Source organism: Rhinopithecus bieti, unplaced genomic scaffold, assembly GCF_001698545.2.
Source record: "Rhinopithecus bieti isolate Rb0 unplaced genomic scaffold, ASM169854v2 scaffold_3041, whole genome shotgun sequence".
In the NCBI taxonomy this organism is placed as follows: Eukaryota; Metazoa; Chordata; class Mammalia; order Primates; family Cercopithecidae; genus Rhinopithecus; species Rhinopithecus bieti.
Genome location: NW_016804262.1, coordinates 1906062 through 1927730, shown reverse-complemented (window position 1 = coordinate 1927730; position 21669 = coordinate 1906062). Strand labels below are relative to the sequence as shown.

Below are 21669 nucleotides of genomic sequence, written 5' to 3'. Positions count from 1 at the left end.
GACAGAGGGAGACTCCATCTCAAGAAAAAAAAAAAAAAAAAAAAAAGGCTGGGCACAGTGGCTCACGCCTGTAATCCCAGTATTTTGGGAGGCCAAGGCGGGCGGGTCTCCTGAGGTTAGGAGTTTGAGACCAGCCTGACCAACATGGAGAAACCCCATCTCTACTAAAATACAAAATTAGCCAGGCATGGTAGCACACGCCTGTAATCCCAGTTACTCGGAAGGCTGAGGCAGGAGAATTGCTTGAACCCGGGAGGCGGAGGTTGTGGTTAGCCGAGATCACACCATTGCACTCTAGCCTGGGAAACAAGAGTGAAACTCCATCTCAAAACAAAACAAAACAAAAGACCAAATAAGAGGATGAAATGTGGAAGCACCTTGTAAAACTGAATGTCATATTTGAACATCATGAAATTTGAACTTAGAACTCCAGGCTGGGCATGGTGGCTCACACCTGTAATCCAGGAACAAAACTGAGTGTAATCCCAGTTACTTGGGAAGCTAAGTCGGGTGGGTTGCTTGAGCCCAGGAGTTCAAGATGAGCCTGGGCAACATGACAAAACCCTGTATCTACCAAAAAACAAAAATACAAAATACAAAACAAAAAACAAAAATACAAAAATTAGACCTGGTGGGCCGGGCACGGTGGCTCAAGCCTGTAATCCCAGCACTTTGGGAGGCCGAGACGGGCGGATCACGAGGTCAGGAGATCGAGTCCATCCTGGCTAACATGGTGAAACCCCGTCTCTACTAAAAAATACAAAAAACTAGCCGGGCGAGGTGGCGGGCGCCTGTAGTCCCAGCTACGTGGGAGGCTGAGGCAGGAGAATGGCGTGAACCCAGGAGGCGGAGCTTGCAGTGAGCTGAGATCTGGCCACTGCACTCCAGCCTGGGCGACAGAGCGAGACTCTGTCTCAAAAAAAAAAAAAAAAAAAAAAAAAAAAAAAATTAGACCTGGTGGTGCACACCTATAGCCCCAGCTTCTCAGAAGGCTGAGATCCCACCACTGCACTCCAGCCTGGGTGACTTCTTGAGACTGTCTCCAAGAAAAAAAAAAAGCAAGCCAGTAGTGTCCCCACCCCTTCCAATATTCCTTTAACAAATAATAATAATAAATCAGTAATAACTCCGCTGGGCGCCGTGGCTCACACCTGTAATCCCAGCACTTTGGGAGGCCGAGGCGGGTGGATCATGAGGTCAGGAGTTCGAGACCAGCCTAGCCAAGATGGTGAAACCCCGTCTCTATTAAAAAATACAAAAATTAGCAGGCGTGCTGGCAGGCGCCTGTAATCCCAGCTACTCGGGAGGCTGAGGCAGGAGAATCACTTGAACCCAGGAGATGGAGTTGGCAGTGAGCTGAGATGGCACCAATGCACTCCAGCCTGGGTGACAGGGCAAGACTCTGTCTCAAAACAAAACAAAAGAACTCCATGGATATTTCAAAAGAAATAAACACATACTGAGATATTTGAAGTGTTGAAGGTCTTGTCCATGAAGTGCCCCGCCCCAGACCCCCAGTGCTTAATAACAAACTTTAAGTATTTATGGTGATGGGGGACAAAAGCACCATAACAAACCTGTGGATCACTCAAATGCTTCATTATTTACTAGGTGTCTCCTTTCCCACTCCCACTGTTACAGATTTACTCAAAGAATGGAATGAACTAGTTCCTGTCACTCTCATACTTACTCTCTTGAAAAGTTATGAAAAAGGTTGGGAGTAGGTAGGAAAGGGGGCCAGGAGAGTTGCACAGTAAATCACATGACACATTGAACAATTTGACACGCTTCACCTTCCTATTACACTTCTCTTGTTTTTTTCTCAGAGGGCTAAATTTTAACTTCTTAGAGGAAGTGAAGTCTAGGATCTTTCATTTAGAAAAAGTAGGATGGGTTTCCTGCCACCTCTCCTAGGGTTGTTCTTGTCCACTGTATTTCTACCATTACAACTCCACCTCTTCTATGTCTATCTCTTTTCCACTTCTGTCCAGAGCCAGGCACCTACCTGGGTTTTGGAGTACACAGAACCCGAGATATCTGGCACGCCCGTGTTACTGGAGGTGACTGAAACACCTGGGGGAGGAGGAAACAGACAGGAGGATTAGCTCAGCTAGCTACCTGGCCCTTATTCCTGAGATGAGGTGGTATCTGTAGCCTTTCTAGCTATACCAATGCAAGGGAATTTTGGTTGGTTTCCAGCTTCAAGTCAGTCCTGAGAGTTAAGAGTTTATGAAACAAAAGCTCCCTAAGGGCTCTTTGGACCTTTCCAGGTGTGTGTTGAGTATACATGAGAGAGTGAGGTTGTTTTTTTGGTGGGCAAGGGAATATGACCAAACCTCACTATCATATACTGTTTCAAAACACTTCTGTGCCAAAGTCTAGCAGGAATATAATAAACTTTTATTTTTAATGTCCATTTCAAATCAATCCACCCAAACTCCACTCAGTTTTATTCCTGGAGACTTGGGCAGTCTGGCCCTCTCTCTTCCTGAAGTGACATTTCTGGGCTCAAAATCCATGCCTCCACTGCGTAAGTACGAGAGGAGCAGTCCACTTTAATCCCCAAGGGCACTCTCATTCTCATAGCCTCAGCTCAGTCAGTCCAGCTTCTTTAGTCTTGGAGTATCTAGGCTAAATCTTTAAACTTAATATGTAAAGGCCTGCCATCAAGATCAATTTCCATGTACACAATTTAAGCCTAAGTGTAGTGGGGTGGGGAGGGATAGGTAGACAGGAGTAGGCCATCTCCTATAGCCTAGGTGGAACACAAAAACCACATGTCATTTTCAGTATACAACTTCAGCTTCTCCGTAAGATAAAGTTCTAACCCATACCCCAACTCTCCTATTTCCTGTTGAAAAAAACTCCCTACTAACCACTACAACTTTAAAGAAACCAGAGTAGTACAACATGTCATTTTAATTTGTACTCCTCAAATACTCATACTATACTCTATCACCTGGGGTATAAGGCAATGGGTCAAGGAGATAGGAAAAGCCATGAAATACATAATCTAACATCTTTTAAACTTTCCATTTTAAACAAAGATTTGTAATTTAGGAATATAAAGCATGATTTTAAAAGATACATTAGTTTTATAAAATAAAACGAAGCTTCAGAAAACTTTGCCTTTCTGTCTATGCCCTTGGATCCTTCCCATCAGAGGTACACATTTCCTTCTCCTCTGCTGTCAGGAACACTGATGGAAAAGTGTTTTAGAAGCACTGTACTAGAGTGGCCAAATCACAAATAAGGAATCCTCCATTCACCCACAATTCAAACTCTAGAACCCAAATCCTCCCAATGCCTCAGAAAAAGGCAGCCTTCCAAAATTAAGCCCATCTTGAACAGTCACTTTTGAAGTGGTATCTTAATCTGGAAAAACTTCCCAACATCCTAAGTCCAGATAATTCCTGGGAGGGGCAAACACTAACTAGGAAAAATAACAGAACTACAGAAAACCAAGCAAGAGAAAATACTTCCTTATCTCCAAAGCATCAACTGTCGAAAGACACTGAAGTAAAAGAAGGGAACGATACAGGAATATCTTAAGGGGCTAATGGGTATTTTTTCCATTCCCTTTTCAAACCTGAGGTACCCATCTAGCAAATCACTGGGTAACAGGCATAACTTTTAAGAACAGAAGGTTCAGTTACGGAAAAGGCTTAAGCTAATAAGTTTGTGTGGAAGAGTTGAGAGTAAAGGTGGAATAAACAGGATATAAGTAGAACATTTTTAAGTCAAACCAAAAGAGACAATTTACTGCAAAGGCAAAAAAAAAAAAATAGCATACTTGGTCACTCTCTGCAGTGAGGCTAGGCTGCCTATATCTAGGAATGGCAGAAATGACTGACTGGATTCTCAACCTGGGTGGTAGGGAGGAATTCAGCTCCAGTGTGCCCCTACCTGATCTCATTCTTTCCAGAGTTTAGGCTAAAAATAACTTCTAGTCCAGAGGCCTTATCTTGGATATGAGGTTGAAGGAACTGGAAATGCAGGAACCATAATACTCTGTAGTAGCCATAATAATCTCAATGATAGTATTAGAGACCTAGAAAATAATGGGTACTGATTTCACTACCCCTTACCAGTTATTAGAAAGATCTTCAGACTACAGAGTTCTCTTGCTTTCCTTCCAACATCAACACCCCCTACTTATCCCCAAACAGTGACAATACCAGTATCACGTGGGCAGCAGGGCAGAGAAACATGAATCTCTCTCTCCCACCATGGCAGCCCCTGGGAAAGGTGGTCACACTCCACAGAACAAAATTACTCCAAAGGGCTGGGAACAAATACAAGGAAAGCTGAATACTTTGGTTTCTAATTAACCCAGGGTGGTGATCTCACTGTCCACATTAACTGTATAAACAAAGGGCTAATGTATGCTAGCTGGACTGGGAGGGAATTAGAATTTCCACAGTCAAGGAGATGTCTGACCAAACCGCTCCCACACATCCTTAGCTTATACCCGCAAATGCAAAACTGATAATCCAATTATTTCTGAAAAGCCATCAAGGGACTAAGAACAATGTTCCAGGATAGCAGTCTCCACAGAGCCTGAGTCATCAACTAGCTGATCACTAATGACTTTATCAGATCTGAGCCACTTGGCCTTTAGGAACCAGATAGATGTGGGAATTAAGCCTTGGAAGATACTTCCCTAACAGCTCTGAACACTATCTCTTTTGCCTTTCACCATGACATGACACTCCAAACTTTTTTGTCCTTTCCCCCACTGCTTATGTAAGAGGCAAAGGAAAGATCTAAATGGAAAAATGAAGCAACATAAGCATGGAGAATCGGGGATTTCTACAAATAATTTCCTTTACCAACCAATCAACAGGCAGGAAACTGAGGCTATTTCCCCTCCCCCCACCTTCATAAAACCACCATACTGAAAAATTAATAGTTCTTTGGCTATGCTGGGGTTTGATTAAAAAGGCCACCCTCCACCCTTCATTTATAGCACAGCATTGGTTCCTAGTGTCCAGAAAGACATGCACGGAAAGAACGCCAGAGTTAGCTAAAGAAATACCACAGTTTATTGAAGACTACAAATATTTTTGTTACAAGTTGAAACTACATGCCTTCCAGAAATCAAAAGCAACAGCAGGTGTGTGCATTGATGCTTCGAAGGTGCTGCACCGCTTGAACTTGAAATGGGTAAGACAGGGTCAGACACATGGGGGAGAGGGAAATGGGGGAGGGGCAAGTTCAAAAGCCCAGAAGGTATCCACCAACTCATTTCCCCAAGCCACGCAGGCCATGGCCTCAGCTCAGCAGGCTCTCCTCAGTGGTCTGGTTTCTGAAACAAGACTTCAGTGCAAATTTATACACACACACAAAACATAGCCCCCAGCCTTGGGCCAAATTAGCTCTCAGCCGTCCAGAAATGCTTGTAAGGGGGTGGATATTTTCTTCCTAAAAGGAATCAAATACATAAAAATAAATGAATGGAATGACAAAAGCCCTTTGTGGGGTTGGGAACTGGGGGTTCTCAAGGGCTGATATAATACGTTTCTGAATTCTGAAGGGAGGCAAGAAGCTGGGATTTCTAGAATCAGGTATGCCAATTCTCTTATATTATCAATCACCTACCTCTTAAAATTTGTAAACCTGGTCCAACTAAGACTTCAACCTAATGTCCTCAGAACGGGGCCACCACTCCAAGTCAAAAAGCTTACAATCCTCCCCACCAAGATTTAGGGTGGACCTTGCTCGATAAGAGGGGTGGCCACAAGGAGTCTATGTATTAAATCTCAATGGAGCTTCTCAGGATTTGTTTAACTGATGACCCATAAAGCACAGTTCAAAGCTCCACCTGGCTATCAGTTCCTAGTGCTTACTGCCTTCTGTGCTCTTCCCAAGTATTGAAAACTGTGGGCAACTGACCCACCCAGAGCCCACATAAGGGTGAAGAACACATGCTGCTCTATCCAAATCACCATGAAACTGTAACTGAGCTGATAGCTTTGAAGGACAACCCCCATCCCCAATCCCAAGCAATCACAGAAACCTGCTCCTCCCCTATTCATCTACAAGTCACTGAAAAAGTACAATTATACTATTCAAAGATTTCTTCTCGCTCCCTGTCCTCCAGAAGAGCACAGATGTCAGGTATGGAAGCAAGGGAGAGGCTGAGTATCTTTTAGGTAAGTACCCATCCAGAGGATTCCTACAATTCCCTCCTGCCATCACGTATGTAAACGGACTTTGCAAAGAGACCAGCCATACAAATGAAGGAACCTAAAGGCCCAACTCTCCCAGTACAGTTCCCACTTTATTGAGTAATAGTCACGCCTACTCCTTTTCCTCCACGGTTTAGTTCTTCTAGCTAGGGAATAAAAAAGGACACATAAAAGTAGTGCTACAAAGTGATTTAAGCCAAACTTATCGTAGTCTGCTAGCTATGAACCCACTTAATGCTACTACTCAGTGAATATACCCCCTTTTGTATTATCAGTGCCATACATATTATCAACACTTGCCTCCACTGACATTTCAGCAAAATCTTGGGGCTCCTTGCCCTACTTCCACCCACACTTTTGGCCAACCAACATATTCTAAAAGCCAACACATACTCTTGGGCATTCCCGTCACAAAGAGTGGACACATGTCCTAGTATCAAGCTCCTCTGCTGGTGCTGCTCCCACAGATACCCACGTCAGCCAAGTATTAACAATCATACCTGGGGCAGCGGTACACCCTCACCAACCCCATTTTCTTAAGCACCAAGTCTTCCTCCCTGAAATTTACCTAGTAACACCCCACAGATACCACTGAGCCAGGGACAAGGTCAGCTTACCAGTGTTGTATCCATGAGACCCATATCCACTCGGCTGTTGGAAAGGGGTGGCCGATGCATTCACACTGACATTCACACCATGCTGCTTGGAAGAGGTAGGAGCCACCTAAAGAGCAAAAAGGCCAGACTTGCAGTGACGTGGCAGCAGGATACCATCTGTCCCACTTGTCCTGCTCCAGGTACTGGACATTCAGATGGCTACCTATCCTGATGCAGGTTGACCACAGCTTGCTTAGTGCAATTAGTTCCTTACTAATCGTTCTAGAATCAACTAATGAAGTCAAGAAATGGTAGTTTGGAGGAAGAAAAAGGGACAATGGCAGCAGGGAATGAATGAATCTGAGTGAAGCAAAGCTGTATGGTATCATATTCTCCCTTTGGCAAATTCTAAGACTAGGGAATCCCTATCCTAATTCCACCAATTCCAGCCCCATTCCCCCATCACCCTGCACCAGGCCAAAAATAGGCCAGAGGTGGAAACTGTTCCTCCTCATCCATTATTGAAGTCATTGATCCTTAAAAGCAGCTAGAATAGTGTCCAGGGCTAGGATCCTTCACCACAAGGAGTGACCAAAGCCAGGTACTCACAGGGAACACAGCAGGCCCATACTGGAAGGTGCTGGGGAGGCCCGGGACCCCTGTATAGTATGGCAGGCTGGTGTAACTGTAGCCAGGAGGCAGCGCCGGGTTCAGGAATGTCTGCTGCGTGGTATGGTGAGTCTGCGTCTGGTTCTGTTGGGGTTGGGCCAAGGTTGTGGCCGGGGCTGGGGAGGAGGCATCCCCACGGCCGAACTTTGTGAGGTCACCTGTGACAGGAGAGGCTAAATGTACCTGCCTCTTTCACCCCAATACCAATGCAGAATTACCTCTTCTGGTTTCACATGATTCCAGGAGATCCTGTTCAAAGACTATTAAAGTTCAATTCCTTGAATTACATTTCTGAGTGGCTCCAATTAGTGTTGCTCAGCATATACTGAGCACAGTTGCTGTAAGCCAAGGACTAGTGTTGAATAACTGTGCAATGCTATGGCAGGGACAGGCTCTTGGAATAAGGCACCTGTACAATTTCTCTGCCCACTTGTGTTCTCTTTCATCTTCCCCCTTCTTCCCTCCCCTCTTCTCCTCCATGGGGAATACCCCATGCTGGACTTGAAAGACAATGATGGATCAGGGAAAATGATAAGTCAATGAGGACAATGATAGGTCAGGTAAAAGAAGGCCCCCAGACATAGCAAGGCAGTGAGATTGCCACTGTGAGTAGCATAAAGGGGCAGAGATGAGCAGAGAAGACCACATCGACCACTGTACTTCCTGGAAAAAGCTAGCAAATGGCTTGAAACTAAGTCAAGATATCACTTTTTTGGGAGATGAGGTCTTGCTATGTTGCCCAGGCTGGTCTTGAACTCCTGGGCTCAAGCAATTCTCCCACCTTGGCCTCCCAAGTAGCCGAGACTACAGGTATGTGCTACCATGCCTGTCTAAGATATCATCTAGAAATCACAGGGAGACAACAGAAAGTGGGATGAATAGGAAAAGCCACGACATGCCCAACTTTAGCAGGATTTTGAATCTACCAATCTTGATTTATCACATTCCTTCTTGCTACCAATCAGGTTTCTGCCATCAATCCCAACACTATCTCCCTTTTTATTTATTTAGTCCCATCCCAATCCTACCAGAATAAGGGTTGCTGGCCAGGCTACCATCCCTCCCAGTCAGCGGAGTAGTGGGTGTGGGAAATGGGATGCTGTAGTAATCCTAGAAAAGAGGGAAAAAAAGAGCAGAGATTCAATGTCACTCATTCCCCAGCATGAGTATTATTTCCACAGAGGAAAAAACAGAAGAATGTGAGAGTTGTGCAATTTATCCAGTCACTAATTAAGCTGGCTAGAGTTAGCACAAACTCCACATTACTCTTGTATACACTGTCCCCCTTGCCTGGCCATGAGCACAGTCAGGCAAGGTCTAAGGGTATGCCCACTTGAGAATATGTCAAAGTCCACAAGGACCAATATTTTCAGCACTTTAGGTGTCATCCCTATCAGTTTATACCAAGCTTATTCTACTGAGAAAACAGATCATTCTGTAATTTAAAGTGACTGGGACAAACAAAAAGCACCCTGAGTGCTCCAGAGTACTTTACTGGGCTATAGATTAGGTTAAATGGTATTTACTAAGATGCCACAACTCTGATTTAAAAAAAGAAGAAAAAAGGCTGGGTGTGGCGGCTCACGCCTGTAAGCTCAGCACTTAGGGAGGCAGAGGGAGGTGGATCACAAGGTCAGGAACTCAAGACCAGCCTGGCAAAGATGGCGAAACCCCATCTCTACTAAAAATACAAACAAAAAATCAGCCAGGGGTGGTGGCGGGCACCTTTAATCCCAGCTACTCGGGAGGCTGAGGCAGACAATTGCTTTGACCCAGGTGGCAGAGGTTGCAATGAGCCGAGATGACGCCACTGCACTCCAGCTTGAGAGACAGAGTGAGACTCTGTCTAAAAAAAAAAAAAAAAAAGTTATCTTCTGTTGGAAACCCTCCCCCAAATCCCTATATTCTAATATGCCTTAGATCAGAGTGTATGGAGGGCTGGGATGGGAAAGAGCTATGTCTGTGACTGAGGTAATTCTCCCAACACTAATTTTAAGACTACTTTATTTTCCAAAGCTCTATCCCACATACTCACCAATGGAAATCTTGTCTGAAGCATCTGTAAGTCATCATAACCATATACTTGTGGCTGAAAGATACAGATATATAGCAATAACAGGAACTGGTCATGATGTTAGCAAACTAAGGAGCCAAGAGACAAGCTAATTCAACAGAATATTCATCCTCATTCTGGGTTAGAACACGACACAGATTATTTCCTTCAATTTTATTTAAGTAAAAAGCAGTAAAGTACAAAGAGATTAAAAGATTCATGAAAGGTCTTGAAGCTTTCCTTGAGCTAAATACTACTGATTCTAGTAGGCTGGCTTCTTGATACCAATAGAGTAGACACAAAATATACACGAACAACCAGTTTTACTCTCTATTCTACAAGTCTCTGTCTCTTATACTCTTCAAAATCTGGCTTAAAAATAATCTCCTCCAGAAAGAATATTTTACTTTTCTCCAATTTCAGGGTTTTAAGGTAGTGACTACACATTAAAAATGTGTAACTGTGTTATTTGGATGTGTCAGCAGTATGATATTTATCTAGACTTTGTCTCTGAGGGCAGGAACAGGTATCTTTTAAAACTTTTTCATATACCCTTCATCTTAATAGCTAAGAAATACTTGAAGGTCACAGAAGATACACTAGGGCAAAAAGCTACTACTAATATCAGCCACCCACTTATTCTCAAAGTCCCAGATTGAGTCAGGAAACTTTCCTCTAACCAGGCCAGACCAGCAAACACACTCAAGAGTTACGGATTTAATCAAATCAGAGAAAATAATTCTTGGGGCCAGGAGTAGTGGCTCAGGCCTATATATAACCCCAGTTCTTTGAGAGGCTGAGGCAGGAGGACCCCCTGAGCCCGGGATTTTGAGACCAGCCTAGGCAACATAGGAAGACCCTGTCTCTAAAAAAAATTTTTCAAACTTAGCCAGGCATGGGGATGCACATCTGTAGTCTTAGCTACTTGGGGAGTCTGAGGTGAGAGGACTGCTTGAGCCCAGGAGTTCAAGACTGCAGTGAGCTAGCTATGATTGTTTCACTGCACTCTGGCCTGGGTAAAAGAGCAAGATCTGTCTCAAAAAATAAAATAATAGTCATAATTATCTAAGACACTAAAAAGGATTCCAGATGAACATTCTGGCCTTTGGCTTCTGAGGCCCAGAAGTTGTGTTTCAAACAGGGCAGATATTCTCATCACACATATACATACATATTGTACACACACACACATGCATACATGTGTGCACCATAAACCAGAGCAGACACACAATAGATGGGTTGGCCTCAGTTTAGTCCATTAGTACTTTTTCCAAAACTGCAAAGATTAAAAACCAGTTTGATTACATGTGGCAATTCCTCATTTATTTTATATTTTAATTACAGTTGACCCTTAACACAGGTTTGAACTGCATGCTGTTTATACCTGAATCTTTTCCAACCAGACACACAGATCAAAAATACAGTCACATTTATAGAATGCAAAACCCATATACATGGATTCCACAGAGCCAACTGCAGGGCTTGAGTATGTGCAAGTTTTGGTATTCACAGGGGTCCATCTGAAGCCAGAGCTATAAAAAGAGCAGCCACAGCATCCTCACCTTTTGAAGAAGATCCTTTAGTCCCACTTACCGGGTAGGCATGTAACAGCCCTGGAGCCATAATATACGGATTAGGCAACAACGGCGGGACCCCAGGAGGGAGGTTGGGAGGAGCTTTTCCTAAAAGAGAAATTATATTTTTATCCCATCACACAATTACCCCCTCCATCCCAGAGGAATGCCATCTGCTTACGCTAGGCTACCTGAAGTCGTAGCAACTGAGCTTCGAGTCGAGGCTGTGACAGTGGAGTTGCTGCCTAGGCTGAGGCCCAGGCTACTGCCACTATTGAGACTGGAGGAGACACTGACCACTGGGGGAGGTGCAGAGACTGTGCTGGATGTGGTGGAAAAAGTGCTGGAGGAAGAATGGAGATTCGCCTCACTCTCCACACTTGTGTGCTTCAAAAGGGGGAGCAGTGGAAGAGAGAAGAAAAGAGATCAGCGTCATAGGTCAGGAAAAATAAGACAAGACAATCCCTCCTGCTGAATATATTATTATGTCAACTTCCTAATTAAAGAGACCAAGTAGGCAAGGTACCAAAGTACACCCTGCTAAAGTAGTTAGAAATAATCTCCAGCTACATATTCCTCAAGACTCATCTGGCAAGAATGGTAACACACTCACTGCACATCATCATCCTGTTCAGAAAGACAATAACGCAAATGGAGACAGATTCCCCAGAGACTAACATTGGTTCATAAAGGAACAGAGAGAGTTGAGATGTAAAAAATACATCACAGCTTTCTCTCCCCAACTTTTCTTTACTAGTTGAGACCAGTTTGTGGACTAGGAGAAAGCAAAATTCTGATTTTACTTTTTTTTTTTTTTGAGACAGGGTCCCATCTGTTGCCCAGGCTGGGGTGCAGTGGTGCAATATTGGCTCACCACAACCTTGGCTTCCTGAGCTCAAACAATCCTCCCACTTTAGCCACCCGAGTAGCTAGGACTCTATGAGTGTACCACCATGCTTGGCCAACCTTCAAAAAATTTTTGTGGGGATGAGGTCTCACTATATTGCTCAGGTTGGTCTCAAACTCCTGGGCTCAAGCAATCCTCCTGCCTTGGCCTCCCAATGTGTTGGGATTACAGAGGTGAGCCACTGCACCTGGCCACAATTCTGACTTTAAACCTGAAATTCTGTATTTGAACAGAGACTCCTAAAAGAACCTTAGCCCTCATACCTCCCCAGGCTTCTGGCAAATCTGACACTTTTGTCCAAAATGGGTCCTTCCCTTTACAGGCTCAGCTTAATTCTATTAATAGTTGTTACAAATCGAAACAACAAAATTGATCTTGGACCAAAAGCTCTCACCTGGCATCTACCTTCACAAAAATGTCCAGCCTTGCACTGATTCTTTTCAGAACTCATGTTTGGCATACCCAAGACCAAGAAAAGAGAACAGCTCTACCAGTTAGAAAGGTATGTTCTTCCAGAATTTATTAAAGTATACAAAGCCCAACTATATATTCAGTAGGGGAAAAAAGTCAGAAAGTCACTTTCAGGGCTTTTAGGAATGGCCCAGAGCTCAATGTTTAGGAATTGTTCTGCCTCTCTTGGCTTCCTAACATCCCTTTACTCGTTTTCCTGCAACCTCAAATCAATTATTTTGCCATCTCATGAAGAAATTTTCAATAATTCTCTCTTGGGACAATCTTAGGGTTGGAAAGTTCTAAGTGTAAGAAAACCACACATCCCTCTCTGCATCACACTTACCAAAAGAGTGGATGTCGAAGTGCGCCCAGAAGATGTTGATGATGAAAGGGTATTCTGCTGTGTAGATAACGTGCTGTCAGAATAAAAGAGGTTGCCATCAGCCACAGTGCTATACTTACCTGACCCAGAGCTTCAGTCAAGAACATAACAAGGAAATAAGATATAATATGAGACACCAAGGAGGTCTGAGATCATATATATGTTAAGCACAATGCCCAGCCAGGGGTAGTCAGCAGTTAAAGCAAAAGTAGACGTTGAAAGGGGAAAATTAAAACAAGCCTCCTCTGTCTTCACTTCCCACAGTTCTCAGGTCACCCACTTACCACAAAAGCAGGGCTAATGTGGTCTCTGCCAGGTCAAGGGAATAAGAAAGAACCAGAGAGCTCTGTTACTGCTATTCACCAACCCCAACCTCCATCCTCACCCCAAATCACCTGCTGTGTTGTGTGGTGGTAGTATTTGGAATCTCCTCACTGTGGCTCAAGCCACCCAAGGAGGATGAATGCTGATTGGTTGTCGTCAGTAAGGAAGCTGCAGATACCGTTTCATTGAGAGGGGGGATGCTAGAAGTGGAAGGTGAATCAGATTTCACTGCAGAGCCGGTAGCACCTAGAAACATAGAAAGAAGGAAGTCCACTTATCAGAAAAAAGGGAATGTCTATAAGAGATGACTACAGTCCAAGGCTGTTCCAAAGACAAGAGAATGAGTTATTTAACAGTGGACTGTATTACGTCGAATCTTTTTTCTTTAATGCTGAGAATTACACAGCATGGGTCTCATTTGTCCAATGAAGGGAACTAATGGATTATCACCATTTTAAGATAGAAAACCAGGAACGTAAGAGGGGAAAAGCCTGAAGAACACTCACCTTCAACAGATTGTGTGGTCTGTAACTGCGTGGCCTGCACAGAACTGAAGCCATTCTGGTAAAAAAAAAAACAGAAGAGCAAGAAACAGACAAACTCATGTGAATGAGGCAAGTCAGCACTGATTCAGCTTTATTTTGGTCAACAAATCTTTAGGAGAAACTCTATATAAATTAACCAAAAGGATTAATATTAATACAATGCAGACTGTCCAAAAAACCAAAATAGCAACAAAAATTAAACAACAAAACTGAGATATACCAACACTGTGTGACCAAAATCAAAAGAAGGAAACCCTACAAATTGCTGAAGACACCCCAAACCTAAAACAGTTAGAGGAAAGGCCCAAAGTCCACATTCAGTGATTTTTGGGGAAGGATGAGTACAACAGTTCAGTCATACCACCTATTCCACTGGCATCATCTGACAGTCACTCAACATCACCTCTGGCATATGCTGTCTCCCTCACCATGCCAGGACATAGCAAGGTGAGGTCTACTGACATGCACCCAGAAATCTGGTAATCACATCTTCCCAGAAGACAGGACAGGCACTTGAGACTGATTCTACTAGTGACAATGAATTTTTTGTACAAAGAGAATGTTTTCCTGACTCATCAGTCTCCAGGTTTGCTGATAAGAACTTTTAATTCACTAATCACAGATGTGTGCCTTTTTCAAATTCTCAATCACTACTTCCAAAGTTTCTTTGCACCATTTGCTGAAAAGTAAAACACTAATATTTAAGGAATTTTTGCCCACAATTCTCCTAACCAATTCCCAGGGGTTCATGAAGCCACTACCTTTGCCTGAGTCAGGTCCTTTTGGGGTGATGAAGAGATGGAGCTGGGGTACCGCCGAGTCTGTGTGGATCTCTGTTCATAAAGAGGGCCCTGAGCATTATTTTGGGAGGTATAGGTTGTCGACTGAATTGGGCCGCTCTGATAACCAGACTCCTGACTCTGGTTAGATGAAATTGTAGAGGAAGATTCACTGTAAATAATGAAGAAAAAAATCTCAGAGAAACAAAATAGAGCAGATCTACTGATACTAAGGAAATTGTGGAGATCTACTAGTGGAACAACTTGATTTGAATCAAGAAATTTTTCAGCAACAAGTAAAAGAATCTATCAAAATTTTCTCCTGATAACACTAGGAATCCCTACCTTCTATAGTGCCAGAGATCTAAATTAAGAATTAATCTTAAAAACACCTAGGCCGGGCACGGTGGCTCACGCCTGTAATCCCAGCACTTTAGGAGGCCGAGGCGGGCAGATGACGAGGTCAGGAGATCGAGACCATCCCAGCTAACACAGTGAAACCCCGTCTCTATTAAAAATACAAAAAAATTAGCCGGGCGTGGTGGCGGGCACCTGTAGTCCCAGCTACTTGGGAGTCTGAGGCAGGAGACTGGCAGGAACCCAGGAGGCAGAGCTTGCAGAGAGCCAAGATAGTGCCACTGCAGTCCAGCCTGGGTGACAGCACAAGACTCCGTTTTAAAAAAACAAACAAAAAAAAAAATAAAAAAAAATCTTAAAAACATCTTCAAGTCTTCAAGGAAGAAAAAAGTCCCTTGGCTCCCCCCTACATTCTGCTGTTTTGTTTTGTTTTTTTATTTTTGAGACGGAGTCTTGCTCAGTCGCCCAGGTTGGAGTGTGGTGGCGCGATCTCGGCTCACTGCAAGCTCCGCCTCCCGGGTTCTCGCCCTTCTCCTGCCTCAGCCTCCTGAGTAGCTGGGACTACAGGCCCATTACGCCCAGCTAGTTTTTTGTATTTTTAGTAGAGACGGGGTTTCACCGTGTTAGCTAGGATGGTCTCGATCTCCTGACCTCGTGATCTGCCCGTCTCGGCCTCCCAAAGTGCAGGGATTACAGGCGTGAGCCACCGTGCCAGGCCCATTCTGCTGTTATAAGAAAAAGTGGATCCGGAAGCTGTGTCTCAAGCCTGTAATGCCAGAACTTTGGGAAGCCAAGGTGGGCGGATCACAAGGTCAGGAGATCAAGACCAGCCTGGCCAACATGGCAAAACCCCGTCTCTACTAAAAATACAAAGAACAGCCAGGCATAGTGGTGGGTGCCCATAATCCCAGCTATTCAGGAGGCTGAGGCAGGAGAATCGCTTGAGCCTGGGAGGCAGAGGTTGCAGTGATCTGAGATAGTGCCATTGCACTCCAGCCTGGGTGACAAGAGCAAGACTCTGTCTCAAAATAAAAAAGAAAAAGTGGCTAAATGTCAGTATACAGGATACATTACTCTTGGCCCCTTCTACACATTCATGGACCCTAAGCACAGGAAAAACCATCTTTTCTTCACACTCATTTTAGAGAATTCTGAATTCTAGGCTCCCTCAAGAACCATATAAGATTTGGGCCGGGAGTGGTGGCTCATGCCTGTAACCCCAGCACCTTTGGAGGCCAAGGTGGGCGGATCACCTCAGGTCAGGAGTTCAAGACTGGCCTGACTAACATGGTGAAACCCCGTCTCTACTAAAAATACAAAATTCGCCGGGCATGCTGGCTCATGCCTGTAATTCCAGCTACTAGGAAGGCTGAGGCAGGAGAATTGCTTAAACCTAGGAGACGGAGGTTGCAGTGAGCAGAGAATGCGCCAATGCACTCCAGCCTGGGCAACAAGAGCAAAACTCTGAGCCAGGCACGGTGGCTCATGACTGTAATCCCAGCACTTTGGGAGGCCGAGGCGGGCAGATCACCCGAGGTCAGGAGTTCAAGACCAGCCTGGCCAAGATGGTGAAACCCTGTCTCTACTAAGAATACAAAAATTAGCCAGGCGTGGTGGCACATGCCAGTAATCTCAGCTACTTAGGAAGTTGAGGCAGGAGAATTGCTTGAATCCGGGAGGCAGAGGTTGCAGTCAGCCGACATCACGCCATTGCACTCCAGCCTGGCAACAAAGCAAAACTCCATCTCAAAAAAAACAACAACAAAAAACAAAAAACAAAAAACATTGGGGGCATGGTTGCTCATGCCTGTAATCCCAGCATTTGTGGGGGGGGGGGGCCGAGGTGGGTGGATCACTTGAGGTCATGAGTTCTAGACCAGCCTGGCCAACATGGTAAAACCGCATCTCTACTAAAAAATACAAAAATTTGCTGGTTATGGTGGTGGGCACCTGTAATCCCAGCTACTCAGGAGGCTGAGGCAGGAGAATCGTTTGAACCCGGGTGGAGGAGGTTGCAGTGAGCCGAAATCATGCCACTGCACTCCAGCCTAGGCAACAGAGTGACACTCTGTGTTTAAAAAAAAAAATTCGTAGAGACAGGGACTCATTATATTGCCCAGGCTGGTCTTGAACTCCTGGCCTCAAGTAATCCTCCTGCCTTGGCCACCCAAAGTGCTGGGATTATAGGTGTGAGCCATCACATCCAGCCCCTAGGGGGCATATTTCTACCTGTTTAGTTACAGATAACCCTAATAATAATATTTTAAAGCACTCAAAATGCTATGATTGACTACTTTCCCCCTCAGTCATGCAGAGAGGCTTGGCCTCTCCAGAGTTCTAAAAACTACCCGCAGATTAAAAAAGTAGTAAAAGGTAAATAAGAGAGGTCTTATGGCTAATGTTTCCTCTACCTGGCCGTGCTGGTATACAGGCTACTTGGAGCCTGGCTTGAAGAGGCGCTCGTGGTGGGGGTGGACTCATAATCAGAAAGGACAGGCTCTGACCCAAACTGCAATGCCCCAAACTGCAGGTTTAGCCCTGAGATATCTGCTGAGCCAGGCATCTCCACAGCCAGAGCAGGAATCTATAGAGAAAGGTGAAGGAGAAGAGAAAGTAATGGCTTTAATACAACCTTACTAAAGACTAAAAAAAACCTTCCCCTTTAAATTTCCAAACTTACCTTTTTAATCTCAATTCTCAAGCCCCACACCCCTTGCCATAAGATGTTATCTACCTAAAAGTTTAAGTACCTTAGAAGTCAAGGAGGCTTTTTTCTTCTGCTGTTTCAGTTTCTGCTGAGCCGGCTGAGGGCTAGAGGACTGGTTGTCTGAAGATCCAGGCGACATCTGTGGAGCCGACGTGGATTTGCTTGGCAGAGGAGAAGATGGAGGTGGAGGTGCAGCTGTGGAGGTAGCCACTGCAGGTGACTTCTCCTGAAGGAACACCTCCATCATGGTTGAAGACGGGGTAAAAGCCTGGCGCTTTGTAAAGGGGCTGTGCACTGTTGAATCACTTGGGTTCTTCAAATCTGCAAGAGGAAACCCAGAATATGAAGCCAGAGATGCTGATGAATCTCAAGGAAATGCTATTATCCTGCACTAGCACCATGAGTGAGGACTGTAAAAATCAGAAACGCATATAAGCAGGCCCTCTTTTGGGGCTTAATCTCATTTCTATAGGTGACAATCACTGGATTACTTTTTTTTTTTTTTTTTTTTTTGAGATGGAGTCTTGCTCTGTCACCCGGGCTGGAATGCAATATGCAATGGGGCAATCTCAGCTCACTGCAACATCCACCTCCTGGGTTCAAGCGATTCTCTTGTCTCAGAGTAGCTGGGACTACAGGTGCGTGCCACCATGCCTGGTTAATTTTTGTGTTTTTGGTAGACACGGGATTTCATCATGTTGGCCAGGCTGGTCTCAAACTCCTGACCTCAAGTGATCCATCCGCCTCGGCTTCTCAAAGTGCTGGGATTACAGGCATGAGCTGCCACACCTGGCCTACATCCATCCTTAAATAAAGCCTAATTAAATTAACACCATTACCCAGCCTGTGTAGACAGGAATGCACAAATTGTCCAAGTTTAAAGTACTGCAAGTTCTCATTTAACATCATCCATAGGTGCTTGGAAACTGGCTTTAAGCAAAAACAATGCATGGCATATCTTTGAATAACATTTTCCTTCAACATGATTTCATTATAATGTTGATGAGAAGAAAAAAAAAAATGGCCAGGCGCAGTGGCTCATGCCTGCAATCCCATCACTTTGGGAGGCCAAGACCAGCAGATTGTTTGAGCCCAAGAGTTCGAGACACACCTGGGCAACATGGTGAAAACCCACCTCCAGAAAAAATAAAAAATTAGCCAGGCACGGTGGTATAAGCCTGAGGTCCCAGCTACTCAGGAGGCTCAGGTGGGAGGATTGCTTGAGCCCAGGAAGATGAGGCTGCAGTGAGCCAAGATAGTGCCACTGTACTCCGGCCTGGATGACAGAACGAGACTTTGTCTTATGTTTCACAAAAAGTTGCAGTTTCCAAGAACCTATCAATGACATTAAGTGAAGACTTACTGTATAAGGTCTTAAGATGGCGAAGTCTATGAACCTAAAGGCAATATGTTATTTTCAAACACTGAAGATAAATCTAAGGAGAATAATAATTAAAACCCCAATCAACAGAAGACTGCAAATACGTATATGGTTAAAATTTTTTTTTTTTTTTTTTTTTTTTTTTTGAGAAAAGCTAGCTACACACTAGCTCTGCAGCCCAGGCTAATGTACAGTGGTGCAAACACAGCTCACTGCAACCTCAACCTCCTGGGCTCAGGCAATTCTCCTGCCTCAGCCTCCCTAGGAGCTGGGACCACAGGTGCACACCACCACGCTCAGCTAATTGAAAACAATTTTTTAAGAAATGGAGTATTGATATGTTGCTCAGGCTGTTCTTGAACTCTTAGGCTCAGGCTGTCCTCCCACTTCAGCCTCCCAAAGTGCTAAGATTACAGGTGTAAGCTACCATGCCCAGCCTCTAAATCTGATGAGAAATATATAGCCTCAAATTTTATTATTCCCCAACTTTCTGAATTCAGCTTATTTGATTGGGGGAAATACATGTAGGAAGGTAATCAACTAGCTGCCCCTTTTCTTCACTTCAGGACACATTCTCCACCCCCTCCCCCTGCTAGCCTCTTGACAATAATGCTCCAATGCTTTAAAGATTCAAGTCACTTTCCATCTTCTCACCATACTGCACCAGTGATGGGGATTGTGTCGTTGAGCCCATGTCCCAAGAGGAGGTGGTGGTGCTTCCAGACTGAGAATGCTGAGCTGCCAACTGAGCCAGGGCTTGGGCAGTCTTGAATTGCTCCAAGAACTGGGAGCCCGTAGTACTGCCGCCTTTAGCTTCACCGACATCACCAAATCCTTTCCCTAACATGCTCACCTGTAGATCAATAAAGAGATGAGAGAAACCTACAGCCAGTAACCTTGTTCAGCTACTCATAAAGACTTATCCAGACAGAGCGCCAGTATAGATCAAGCAAGTAAAGAATACTGTCATACTGGGTATACAGCGTAGTCCACTAGAGTATAGGACCTAGAGTCAGACTGTCTTAGATTGAAATCCTGGCTATGTAAGCTTGGAAAAATTATTTTTTAATCTCTCTTTGCCTCACTTTCCTCATCTGGAAATAGGAATAGAAGTAAAGCTGTATGAGGATTAAATAAATTAAAGCACTTAATACATGCATGGCACATAGTCATCACTCAAAAAAGAGAGCCATTAAAACTTTATATAAGTTTTATATCATCATTACCTCCTCATTCCTGCTTCTCAGGGATAAAATGCTGCTGACTGGAGAATTTTTTTTTTTTTGAGACGGAGTCTCACTCTGTTGCCCAGGTTGGAGAGAAGTGGCGCTATCTCAGCTGACTGCAAGCTCCGCCTCCCGGGTTCACGCCATTCTCCTGCCTTAGCCTCCTGAGTAGCTGAGACTACAGGCACGGGCCACCACACCTGGCTAATTTTTTTGTATTTTTAGTAGGGACGGGGTTTCACTGTGTTAGCCAGGATGGTCTCCATCTCCTGACCTCGTGATCCACCAGCATCGACCTCCCAAAGTGCTGGGATTACAGGCATGAGCCACCGCACCCGGCCGAAAATTTTTAAATCAACCAATAAAATTAACATAAACATAATGTAAGATTTTACTTTAGCCATTAAGGTCCTTGCCCTTCTCATTAAAAAAACTCAAAAGAAACAACAACTAAGTGGAGCCTCATCTCGATGCTGCTAATAACTAGCACAGAGGCAAAAAGGAAAAGTTAAAGGGCATCCCAGCTTCTACACTAGACAATCAAGTAACGAGTCAGTATGATTTGATTGTTTTCTCCATGTACATACAAGTTCTAAAGGGTAATCACTGTGCCGAATGCGGTGGCTCACGCCTGCAATCCCAGCACTTTGGGAGGCTGAGGTGGGCGGATCACCTCAGGTCAGGAGTTTGAAACCAGCCTGACCAACATGGTGAAACCCTGTCTCTACTAAAAATACAAAATTAGCCGAGCGTGGTGGCAGGCGCCTGCAACCCCAGCTACTCAGGAGGCTGAGGCGGGAGAATTGCTTGAACCCAGGAGGCGGAGGTTGGGTGAGCCGAGATCGCGCCACTGCACTCCAGCCTAGGCAACAAGAGTGAAACTCTGTCTCTAAATAAATAAATAACAATGTTTTTTAGAGAAAGGGTTTCATTCTGTCACCCAGGCTGCAGTACAGTGATGAGCTCATAGTTCACTCTAGTCTTGAACTCCTAGTCTCAAGCAATCCTCCCACTTTAGCCTCCAGAGTAGCTGAGACTACAAGAGCGTGCCACTGTCCCCAGTTGAAACGTCTTTTTGATATCAAAAGTCTGATTTCGTTGTATATTTTCACAATTCCAGACATTAAGAGGGCAATTAACAATTAAGAGACATAGATCACATAATCACATTTTCCAGTCATTTATCTTAAGGGTTGGTAGTTATTTCTTGATCTTCATTACACCTTCTTACAATCTTGGTGCTATTTTCTTTCCTCTTTTTCTACTTAATCCCAACACTTCTCTTCATTTCCGTTCTCCTCCCACCTCTTCTCACCTGTTACCTTTCAGCTGTGGCAGGACACTGACCACCAAATTACTAAGTTAACACACACAAAAAACATTTTAAGACAACAGTTAAAAACTGACCGAGGCCGGGCGTGGTGGCTCAAGCCTGTAATCCCAGCACTTTGGGAGGCCGAGACGGGCGGATCACGAGGTCAGGAGATCGAGACCATCCTGGCTAACTCGGTGAAACCCCGTCTCT

The 21669-nt window shown here is 44.5% G+C and overlaps 1 protein-coding gene across 9 annotated transcripts in view; it reads right to left on the bottom strand.

The window, feature by feature from the left end:
* The window catches only part of UBAP2L (ubiquitin associated protein 2 like), a 38679-nt gene that overhangs the window by 3713 nt on the left and 13297 nt on the right, over positions 1-21669 (bottom strand). For 8 of the 9 annotated variants that reach the window (XM_017867461.1, XM_017867463.1, XM_017867462.1 and 5 more), the window contains exons 8-21: positions 19573-19771; positions 17581-17858; positions 17242-17414; positions 14456-14645; positions 13656-13710; positions 13221-13395; positions 12787-12859; positions 11275-11470; positions 11103-11191; positions 9492-9545; positions 8485-8566; positions 7397-7614; positions 6809-6914; positions 2006-2073 (exon numbers count right to left, since the gene is read on the bottom strand). In XM_017867461.1, coding sequence (XP_017722950.1) covers positions 2006-2073; positions 6809-6914; positions 7397-7614; positions 8485-8566; positions 9492-9545; positions 11103-11191; positions 11275-11470; positions 12787-12859; positions 13221-13395; positions 13656-13710; positions 14456-14645; positions 17242-17414; positions 17581-17858; positions 19573-19771 — 1956 coding nt within the window. Of the gene's footprint in view, positions 1-2005; positions 2074-5022; positions 5425-6808; positions 6915-7396; positions 7615-8484; positions 8567-9491; positions 9546-11102; positions 11192-11274; positions 11471-12786; positions 12860-13220; positions 13396-13655; positions 13711-14455; positions 14646-17241; positions 17415-17580; positions 17859-19572; positions 19772-21669 lie in introns of those variants that run through there. The other variant, XM_017867465.1, reaches the window with a different exon arrangement.